Source organism: Zeus faber (assembly GCF_960531495.2).
Source record: "Zeus faber genome assembly, chromosome: 8".
Classification (NCBI taxonomy): Eukaryota; Metazoa; Chordata; class Actinopteri; order Zeiformes; family Zeidae; genus Zeus; species Zeus faber.
Genome location: NC_137195.1, coordinates 1262457 through 1273935, shown reverse-complemented (window position 1 = coordinate 1273935; position 11479 = coordinate 1262457). Strand labels below are relative to the sequence as shown.

Below are 11479 nucleotides of genomic sequence, written 5' to 3'. Positions count from 1 at the left end.
TCTGCCTGTCTGTCTGCCTGTCTGTCTATATTTATTGTTCTTTTCTCTGCAGGACATCCTGGAGAATGAGAGCATCACCCTGGACTGGATGTTTAAATATTCGCTCATGAACGACATTGTCAAGGTAACTGACAATGACACCAGAGAGTGAGACAGACACCGCTGTCTCACTCTCCCCCCATCTCTCTCTCCATGATCGCACACACTCCGCTGCAGTGCCAACGTGTTATTGTAGATTTCGACTGAATCCAAAACCCTGCCACCATCTGGTGGCCGTCCTAGTGCATGTGTCTGGGTTTTGGGCTGTCTCCTCCAGAACAGCAGACGTGTGAATATGGTGACATCCCATAATGATCCCAATTTACTGACTTTTAGGTTCTAATAAAAACAAACCTTGACTTCCGGTCGTAGCATTGAAAAATGTGCAGTACACGCATCCGGGAGCCTCCATCGGGTGCGGAAATCTGGCTTTTTCAGAGGGCGGGGCTTAGCACAGGTGGGCGGGGCTTGGCGCGGATGGGTGGGGCTTCGCACAGAGGGGCGGAGTTCATCGCACGTGGTTTCCATCTCTCCATAGAAGTGACTGAGTTCCGGTTGTTTGTTGGATTCGGTGTGAAGCCCGCTTTACAATGAAAACCTTGACGATTGGAATCCTTCTGTTCTTACCTCGAGTGAAATACAAAAAACTTTAATCTCTATGAAAATATTATTGTGTAAAGTACTTTATTCCGTTGAATATAGTTGATTATATTTTAAAATAGTTTATTGTAGAGAGGACAGATGGAACAAACCCGGAGCAGATGGACACATGTGCTGACAGAGGCTCTCCCTGTGTGTGGGTGATTTACCTGTTGCTCCTTGATTGCGCTAACGAGCAACAGGCGTTCAGCCACCCTGATCCCGGCCTAAATGACCTACACCCCAGACAGGTGTAGCAGCTTCAAGCCCCCACCCCCACACCACACCCGTATACATGTGCATGTGTAACGGATGAACCTGTCCTCCCCAGGGCATGGTCTTCCTCCATAACAGCGTCATCGTGTCTCATGGGAAACTCAAGTCCTCCAACTGTGTCGTGGACAATCGCTTCGTCCTGAAGATCACAGATTATGGTCTGTCTGGCTTCCGCAGCGACACCGACACCCTGGAGGACGCCCACTGCTATTACGCCCGTAACTAGCCCTCCACCTCTCTCTCCATCTACCTCCTTCATTCCATCCCTCCGTCATCCCAGACCTCAGGCTTTTCAAATTGTTGTAAATCACTTATTTAATGTTTTTGCAGTGATAGGAATCTAGTTTCCTTCTAAATGTAACTCCTGTTCTCCTCCTCCACATCCACCTCCTCCACCTCCTCAAAGGGAGGTTATGGATGGCCCCCGAGCTGCTCAGACTAGAACTTCCTCCTCCAGCAGGAACTCAGAAAGGAGACGTCTACAGTTTTGGTATAATTGTCCAGGAGGTGGCGCTGCGACGAGGAGCCTTTTACCTGGAAGGAGAAAGTCTCAGTCCTAAAGGTAGGAGACACTTAGAGACCTATGTCCTAAAGGTTCAAGTTCAAGTTCAAGCGATTATTTGTCACATACATATACAGTACATACGGTCGTAAATATATGCAGTGAAATGTCATGACACCTGGTGATTACACACAATAAGCTCTATCACCTCTGAAAATACTAAAAAATACCAAAATGTGCGTAATCGACACAAGGTGCTCGCGCAGGCAGCCAGGACACACTGAGAGACCTATGTCCTAAAGGTGGGACACACTTAGAGACCTATGTCCTAAAGGTAGGACACACTTGGGGACCTTAGTCCTAGAGATAGGACACACTTTTTGACCTCAGTTCTCGAAGTAGGACACACTTAGGGACCTTAGTCCCAGAGGTAGAACACACTTGGGGACCTTAGTCCTAGAGAAAGGACACACTTAGAGACCTTAGTGCTAGAGATAGGACACACTTAGAGACCTGTGTGCTAAGGATAGGACATACATAGGGACCTTAGTCACAGAGATAGGATACACTAAGGGACCTTAGGAGCATGTCACCTTAGCATGACATTTCACTGCATATATGCGTGCTTGTATGTATATGTATGTGATAAATAAACATCTTGAATCTTAGTCCTAGAGGTAGGACACACTTAGGGACCTCATCTCTAAAGGTAGCACACACTAAGGGACCTTACTCCTAAAGGTAGGACACACTTAGAGACCTATGTCCTAAAGGTAGGACACACTTAGGGACCTCATTTCTAAAGGTAGCACACACTAAGGGACCTTAGTCAACGAGATAGAACACACTCAGTCCTAAACGCTGCTGAGAACCTTCTCCTCGAGCCTTTCGAGTTCATCTACATCGAGGCCTAACAAAGTGGCCCCGCCCCCACAGAGATCGTGGACAGGGTGGTGCTGGGGGAGTGGCCCTGCCTCAGACCCACCATAGACACCCAGAGCCACAGCCCTGAGCTGGGCCAGCTGATGCAGCGCTGCTGGGCCGAGGAGCCCACGGAGCGACCCGAGTTCACCCACATCCAGCTGCTGCTGCGCAAGCACAACAGGTCGGTCCCACTGCAGAGATGCCAGGTCAGAGGTCAGAGGTCAGAGGTCAGAACCTGACAGGCCTGTGTGTGTGTGCGTGTGCAGGGAGTCCAGGAAGAACATCCTGGACAACCTCCTGTCCCGGATGGAGCAGTACGCCAACAACCTTGAGGAGCTGGTGGAGGAGAGGACGCAGGCCTACCACGAGGAGAAACGCAAGGCGGAGGCTCTGCTCTACCAGATTCTACCACAGTACTACTATTACTACTACAACTACTACCAAAACACTACACACTATCACTACTACTACTACTACTACTACTACTATGACTACTCCTACCAAAATACTACACACTATCATTACTACTACTACTACTACTACTATGACTACTCCTACCAAAATACTACACACTATCACTATTACTACAACAAAAATACTACACACTATCACTACTACTACTACTACTAGGAAAATACTACTACTACTACTACTCGAAAAATACTACACAGTATCACTACTACTAGGAAAATACTTCACAGTATCACTACTACTACTTCTACTACTACTGCTACTATAAACATATGACACAGTATCACTACTACTACTACTACATATTATATTTACGTAGTGGAACATCACAGTGTATCAAAAATCCTTCAGTAAGAGCCAGTATCTGTCTGTCTGCCTACCTGTCTGTCTGTCTCTCAGCTCTGTCGCGGAGCAGCTGAAGAGGGGTGAGACGGTTCAGGCCGAGGCGTTCGACTCGGTCACCATCTACTTCAGCGACATCGTGGGATTTACGGCCATTTCGGCGGAGAGCACGCCCATGGAGGTGGGCGTGGCTCCGAGGGGCGGGGCTGTGTGTTGACATGATGACATCGTACCCGCTGGGTCTGATCTGGATCTGCTGGTGGGGCTGTCTTTTCCCATAATGCCGTTCTGTGTTCTGCGTGATGCAGGTGGTGACGCTGCTCAACGACCTCTACACCTGTTTCGACGCCATCATCGACAACTTCGACGTTTACAAGGTGACAGGTCACGGCGGCGGCGGCCATGTTGGAGTAGAAAGAGACGTTAGCGTAAAGTAAAGCGGCCACGCGGAGCTCTGATCCCATTCACAGCACTGCTGCACGCGGCCAGCGGGGGGGCGGCAGCGGGTCTTACAGGGCGAGTGACGGAGGAGCTCCACCCACTGCACAATGTCGATAAACACCATAGAGTGGGTGGAGGGGCGTGGCTCTTCCAGGAAGTGGGCGTGGCGTCAGTGACTGCCCACTTTTTCAGGCCAGTTAGTGGGGATTGGTTCACCCTCCCTCCAAATGAGTGACGTAGAGAGCCCCTAAATGGCCTAATACTAGTAGTAACTACAGTAGTACTCATCTACGTCAGCATCTTTGTGCTGACTCCACCCAGCAGGTGGTGCTGCTGAGCTGCTCTCTGTGTCTAACATCTGGCTTCATCTGTGAAGAAACGTCACAAACATTGCTTCCCCTTTAAACCCGTTTATCCTGCGGCGCCTCCAGGTGGAGACCATCGGCGACGCCTACATGGTGGTGTCGGGACTTCCTGTGCGGAACGGGAAGCTGCACGGGTGCGAGGTGGCGCGCATGGCGCTCGCCCTGCTGGACGCCGTGCGCTCCTTCAGCATCCGTCACCGACCGCAGCAGCAGCTGAAGCTCCGCAGCGGCATCCACAGCGGTATGCTGCGCGAAGTCGGCTTCACATCGGGACCAGAGCGCTACACCCAGCTAACGCTACCGTGTGTGTGTGTGTGTGTGTAGGACCGGTGTGTGCGGGCGTGGTCGGGCTGAAGATGCCTCGTTACTGTCTGTTTGGTGACACAGTGAATACCTCATCACGCATGGAATCCAATGGAGAGGGTACACACACACACAGTATTTATCTCATTTTATTAAAAGCTTATTTTACAGATTTATTCTTTATGTTCAGAAAATAAAATGTGACACTGAAATATTTCCAGCTGAAAGCGTCTTATGACAGGAAGTGATGTCATGTGGCGACATCTTCAACCATCGTGGTAAAAATAAGTTGTAGTAACAACACGTTTACAAAGTGAAGAACGAGTGAAATGACAAGTTTCCATGAAGACAAACATCAACCTGTGTGTGTGTGTGTGTATATGTGTGTGTGTGTGTGTGTGTGTGTGTGTGTGTGTGTGTGTGTATATGTGTGTTTGCAGCCCTGAAGATCCATGTTTCCGCGGCGACCAGGGAGGTTCTGCAGGAGTTCAGAAGCTTCCAGCTGGAGCTGCGAGGAGACATCAGCATCAAGGGCAAAGGAACCATGACCACCTATTGGCTGCTGGGGGAGAGCGGCGGCCAATAGCAGCACAGGGCGGGCGGGGCCAGCGGGAGGAGAGGAAGGAGGGCGTGACGGAGGTGAGAGTGGAGGGCGGAGGGATCGGAGGGAAGATGGAGGACGAGCCGCTGAGTCACTGCACCGGAACACGGAGTATGTCGAGGACCGGAGCGGACTGAGCCACATCTCCCAGAATGCATTTCAATCTCCCTGACGACCAACTGGACCACACCCACGACCCCCGACTCCCCCAAGTTTTGTGCTTCAGCCTGGGTTTGAAGAGCAGAAGCAACACACTGTTGAATGAGCGGCAACAGCAACATGAAGGCGCCACTGTTTTAGGCAGGTTTCAAACTACCAGCTGAGAACAGCAGGTGCAACAAGGCGGCCATGTTGAATCCTGCAACCAGCAGCGGGTCTGGATCAGTAAACACAGACCTGACTTCAAACCGATTCGTGATGAGAATGTTACTACGTCACTCGGCAGACGTCATGTAAATATATATCTTCAAGTATATTTTATTGAATAAAGCTATGAAACACATGGGGCGGGGCGGGAACGCTGATCAAAACCTGCAGTTCTGCCGCCGGCCAGCAGAGGGCCTCAGTGAGACCCAGGTACCATCGGAGGAATATCGTACGATGCTGTCGTGCGCCTGTTGGGGGTGACCTGTGAACCCCGCCCTGTGGGGAGGTCAGAGGTCAGAGGTCAGCCCCTCCGCGACGTGCGGAAGCTACAGTTTGTATCAGTAATGTTGGCAAAGTGTGTTTTGAATCCCACAGACAGGAGCTGTAGTTCCTGTCTGTGGGCGTGGCCTCAGTTTACACAGCGTGTGTTTAGTGTGAGAATCAAAAAATAAATAAAATAAAACTCAACTGCAGCAGCTTTGTGACCTGAGATCCAGGACACACACACACACACACACACACACACACACACATACATACACATACACACACACACATACATACACATACACACACACACACATACATACACACACACACACACACACACACACACACATACACATACACACACACACACACACACACACATACATACACATACACACACACACACACACACACACACATACACACACAATTTTTCCCAGCAGCCTCTGCAGTTTTTGCCGTGTTCGGATGCAGTATTAAGCCTCATGTGCACCTTGAACCCGGCTGATCCTCGTTCCCCAGCGTCGTCATGACAACGACACTCGGTCGTAATGATTAAAAACAAAACATAAAAATACTAAGTCTGGAATATTTGAGTTTTATTTGAAAAACCATCCATGTACTGCAACATGACCCTGTGATTCTACCAGCTGCTGTGAAGTCCAAGACGGTGTACTACACACTACACACTAAGTACTGTTGGCCAGTGTACTTCAGTATGCAAGTAAACTGCCATACTTTCTCAGACCTACTACTTCGTCATATTCCAGTGCAGTATTCAAATGTCGGGTTTATGAGTAGTATGTAGTCATCCTGGTACTTCTCACATACTATGGACTCTACTTAATATGCATAGTATCTTGGTATACTACATAGTATGTTACGTTATTTGTATACATACTTACTACATACCATACTATGTAGCACACCAAGTTAATATGCATTGGTGTACTATTGGTGTCAGTATGCATACCCACTTGGTGTACTACGTACTACGTTATGTGGTCGGTATGCATACCCACTTAGCGTACTTCGAAATGTGGTCGGTATGTATACCCACTTAGTGTAGTACGTAATGTAGTCGGTATGTATACCCACTTAGTGTACTACGTAATGCAGTCGGTATGTATACCCACTTAGTGTACTACGTAATGTTGTCGGTATGTATACCCACTTGGTGTACTACGTTATGTAGTCGTATGCATACTCACTTGGTGTACTATGTTATGGAGTCAGTATGAATCCTCACTTAGTGTACTACGTACTATGTTATGTAGTCGGTATGCATCCTCACTTGGTGTACTACGTACCATGTTACGCAGTCAGTATGCATATTCACTTGGTGTACTAGATCATGTAATCAGTATGCATACTCACTTGGTGTACTACGTACTATGTCATGTAGTCAGTATGCATACTCACTTGGTGTACTATGTTATGGAGTCGTATGCATACTCACTTGGTGTACTACATACTATGTTATGAAGTCAGTATGCATACTCACTTGGTGTACTAGGTACTATGTTATGTAGTACATCATTTTGGACAGGGCTCTGGTTCGCGTTTATTCACTTCTACTTGTACGGATGTAAAAACTCAACTTGGAGCAGTGAACGCAGTTTGATTCTGATATTTACTTGTGTTTCCGGACACGTTGTACACTTCATATATACTTCATATATACTTCATATATATGTAAAAATAAAGCTTTAGAAATTCAACATGAACATGATGCCACTGCAGGCTCCACCACTTCCTCCTCAGCCACCAATGGGATGCAGGGGGCGGGGCTTATTCACATAAAGATGGCGGCCGTTCTTGTCGTTATTGTTTTTATTAAGAACTTTGTCACTTTTCACGACTCACTTGTGTGGAATCTCATTCACAACAGGAAGTCCTTATTTGGCAAGGAAATATAAAGATGGCGTCCAGAAGTGGTTTCATTTAAGACGCTGCTGACATTTCCCAAGATGCACTGGGGCTCTTCGGCTTGAAGGGAATCCTGGGATGTGACCTTGTGGAGTTTGACGCTGGACGATAGAAAATAAAAACCTTATTGTTCAGCGGGAAAGTTCTGGAAAAGCAAACAAAGAGGATGGTGGCCGGGTGGATCACGTGGATCGGGGTGGATCACGTGGATCGGGGTGGATCACGTGGATCGGGGTGGATCACGTGGATCGGGGTGGAATGGTTCACTGTGTTGGTTTGTTGATCCAGGATCGTCCACAACGTGGTGAGTTCAAGGTAAACTGGGTTCTCTCTTCCCAAGGCACAGGATGACAGACAGGAAGTGAGCAGCGTTTCAGTGCGTTCGGCAGGAAGTCCAGTGTTTAGACGGTGACGCGGGCAGGAAACTGGCCAGTGGACCGGCCACTTGAACACGCTGCTAACGCAGGAGCGCCGGAACGGATTCAGTTAAAGTCTAAAAGAAAAGCATCTGTACGAAGGGAGCTGAAGCAGCTTTCTGTTAAAACATCAAATTAATTTACTGTATTTCATCTTAACTTAACACCTTAAATTACAAACCCAAACACAAGAAAAGCAACAGAGAGGATTGTACGCAGCTGGAGGAGGAGCCTATTAGGTGGCAGGGGGAGGAGCCTCTTGGGTGGCAGTGGGAGGAGCCTCTTGGGTGGCAGGTCCCTGTTGGCTTAGAGGGGGAGGAGCCTGTTGGCTCACAGGAATCCCCATTGAGTCCTGCCGGGAAAGAGGGAGGAGTCACGCCAACAGCGTGGGAATGCACCGCGAAGGGGGGGCGTCCTGATCGGGGTCAAATCTCCCAGAATCCTCTGCTCTCCGCCCTCAGTCATGCAGCCAGTCCAAAACCGGCTTCAGAGTCAGTCGGTCAAGCCCCGCCCCGTGGGGTCAGACCTCGTGGAAGGAGTCGCTGGGAAGGCTGCTGGGTCGGTGCCCCGCCCTCCACCGCTCCACCTTCTTGATGAGCTCCGACAGGACGCACACAGATGATGTCAGAGCCACCAGGAAGAGCAGGTCTGGACAGGAAACAGGAAGTTAGTCAATATGAACCCATGGATGAAATATTCAACAGGTCGTCAGCAGCAAAGTCATTCAGAGCCTGGTTCTGGAAAACAAAGTTGTTTATTATTTGTACAAATGTTGTAAAGAGCATGAGTTCACCGAGTCAGGGCTTCAATATACTGCGTCACAGTACCTACGGTGGGCCTGCCTCCGGGGGCCACGCCCGTCCGTCCCGATTCTCCGTGATCTGTCTGCAACGTGGAGCCGGGGTCACGTGACCTGATTCTTTCAACGGTGAACGGCCATGAACAAATGGAGCGTCGCACGTTCAACCACAGACACATTTTCAGTCTTTTCTGTGAACTCACATAACAACTAGTCTGAGGAGCACAAATCTACAAGAGAACAGACGCAACTCCAGCTCTCACCACAAGCTATCTCCAGCCAGAGGCTAAATATCTGGATACCATCTCAAATCGTTGCCAAATCGACCTTAAAATCACGTCATGTGACCCCAGCTCTAGACTCCTCCTTCAACCGCAACAAGACAACGTAAGGCCTGTGCTACATGTGTGTGTGTGTGTGTGGGGCTCTCACCCAGGGCGCTCAGACTCTCGGTCTGGAAGACGCTCTGCAGGGGTGGGCAGTAGATGACCAGCATCTGCCCCATGATGGAGCCCAGCACGGCGTAGCAGAAGGTCCTGTTGCTGCACAGCCCCATCTCATGCACCATGCGGCTCTGCACAGCAGGGGGCAAAGGTCAGCACAGCCAATGTCAACGGAGGAGCGTCAACCTAACGCCCCCTGGTGGACAGTGTCGCCATGACAACGGAGTGAGCGATGCTTGGAGAAATACCAAACTGTTGGTGTGTGTATCTACAGTACTGAACACCTCTACTACCAGTACTACCAGCAGTACTAGTAGTATAGGTACCAGTACAACTACTACTACTACTAGTAGTATGAGTTTTGAGCCAAAAGATGAAAGAGGAGTTGATGTTGTGTTGAGATTCCAGAAACATGACGGAGGAATTGTTTACGAAGAGTCATGATGTAATAACCTGTGTGTGTGTGTGTGCATGTAGTGTGTGTGCATGTAGTGTGTGTGCATGTAGTGTGTGTGTGCATGTAGTGTGTGTGCATGTAGTGTGTGTGTGCATGTAGTGTGCGTGTAGTGTGTGTGCATGTAGTGTGTGTGCATGTAGTGTGTGTGTGCATGTAGTGTGTGTGCATGTAGTGTGTGTGCATGTAGTGTGTGTGTGCATGTAGTGTGTGTGCATGTAGTGTGTGTGTGCATGTAGTGTGTGTGTGCATGTAGTGTGTGTGCATGTAGTGCGTGTGTGCATGTAGTGTGTGTGTGTGTGCGTGTGCATGTAGTGTGTGTGTGTGCGTGTGCATGTAGTGTGTGTGTGACCTGCGAGCGGGAGCTCAGGGCGTTGAACATGTCGAAGAAGACGAAGCAGGTGAAGGTCATGGTGGTGTCACGAGGTGTGATCACGTTGTCCCTCAGCTGCGCGCACACACGCGCACACGCACACACACACACACACACACACACACACACACACAGTGAAGTAACAGTGTTATTTTGTTATTAGATCATTTTGGTGAGGACCCCCTGGAAGGACTGCCGGTGGTCCCCAGACCCCGTGTTGAGAACCTCTGGACCAGACGGTTACAGCACAGTGCTGGGCCAAACCACTACTTATTTATTTAAGTGGCAGGAAAAGCCCATCTATTTGGACGACCTCAAGCTGACCTTTGTCCTCCAGCCAATCACGTTTGTCGATATAGAAAGAAGCCCCGCCCCCTGGGTAGGTGGCGGCGCAGACAGAGCAGCAGCATCAGAAGGAGAAGGATGGTGTAGCCTTGACGGCCACACACATCCACCCTTTTTTGGGATATTTAAGTTGCGACCCGAAACAGACGCTAAATGTCCTTTGTGTAAAATATGTTGAGGATGGAAAGACCACAAACATTATTATCTATTCAGATATTTAATTGAAGATAGGGTGGAATAGGGCTGGGTATTGGTACTCTACACCTTGACGGTGTGGAGGACCCCTGCCTCCACCCTGCTTCTACATCTACTAACACAACAATATCTGATTGGTTTGGCTCACAGCCAACTTACAACTGAATGTTTCCATTCACATGATGGTGGAGTAGAAGGCACCAAATGAAGTTCTCTGTTGGTATTGGTATCACTTTAAGGTGTAAGTAAGGTACAAATACTAGAACTAGTTTTGGTTCTGGTGCTAATACTGGTACTAGTTCTGTTACTGGTACTGTACATTTTACCACCCAGCCCACGTGTGGAATTTCATTCCACACATAAGTGTGGTTTTTAAATGCATCATGGCATTAAAGTGTGTTCTTCAATAAAATAGGTTTAAAACAAAATTGTGATTTTTATATATGAATATCTGGCAATAAACTAATAAAAATATCTATTACATCATAACATTTTTTTGCTGTATCACCTGGCACTAGGTCCAGAGTAATGAGACTGAGGTGCAGCGTACACTGCTGAGTACTACCAGGCATGTGGCAGAAACTCCATCAACAACAACAATAATAAAAGACAAAGGCTGATGTTGTGATGGGAGGGAAGCTGCCGCCGCACCTCCCTCCAGAAGACGAAGAGCGTCCCACACACGATGACCAGCGCCGACACCAGCACCTTGACGAGGAGGCTGCGCGTGATGATGCTGTCACGCACGTTACGTGGTGGTTTACGGATCACGTCCTGGTCCACGGGTTCCACGCCCAGACTGCAACACACACACACACACACACACACACACACACACACACACACACACACACACACACACACACACACACACACACACACACACACACACACACACACACACACACACACACACACACTATTTCAAATCTCTTTTGTGTGATGGTTGCCTCCAACAGCACCGCTTCCTGTGGTGATACATCCTA

At 48.8% G+C, this 11479-nt stretch overlaps 2 protein-coding genes across 2 annotated transcripts in view; one reads left to right on the top strand and one right to left on the bottom strand.

Moving 5' to 3' along the window:
• LOC307234145 (atrial natriuretic peptide receptor 1-like) overlaps positions 1-6136 on the top strand; it is a gene marked incomplete at its 5' end in the record, with an annotated part of 47491 nt that extends 41355 nt beyond the window's left edge. The window contains 10 exons of the mRNA XM_080005748.1: positions 53-124; positions 1010-1172; positions 1361-1516; positions 2393-2561; positions 2647-2793; positions 3251-3374; positions 3502-3570; positions 4066-4240; positions 4324-4422; positions 4743-6136. Coding sequence (XP_079861874.1) covers positions 53-124; positions 1010-1172; positions 1361-1516; positions 2393-2561; positions 2647-2793; positions 3251-3374; positions 3502-3570; positions 4066-4240; positions 4324-4422; positions 4743-4888 — 1320 coding nt within the window. The 3' untranslated portion in view covers positions 4889-6136. The remainder of the gene's footprint in view (positions 1-52; positions 125-1009; positions 1173-1360; positions 1517-2392; positions 2562-2646; positions 2794-3250; positions 3375-3501; positions 3571-4065; positions 4241-4323; positions 4423-4742) is intronic.
• The window catches only part of atp2c1 (ATPase secretory pathway Ca2+ transporting 1), a 27778-nt gene continuing 22427 nt past the window's right edge, over positions 6129-11479 (bottom strand). The window contains exons 24-27 of the mRNA XM_080005058.1: positions 11145-11292; positions 9933-10028; positions 9116-9257; positions 6129-8532 (exon numbers count right to left, since the gene is read on the bottom strand). Coding sequence (XP_079861184.1) covers positions 8405-8532; positions 9116-9257; positions 9933-10028; positions 11145-11292 — 514 coding nt within the window. The 3' untranslated portion in view covers positions 6129-8404. The remainder of the gene's footprint in view (positions 8533-9115; positions 9258-9932; positions 10029-11144; positions 11293-11479) is intronic.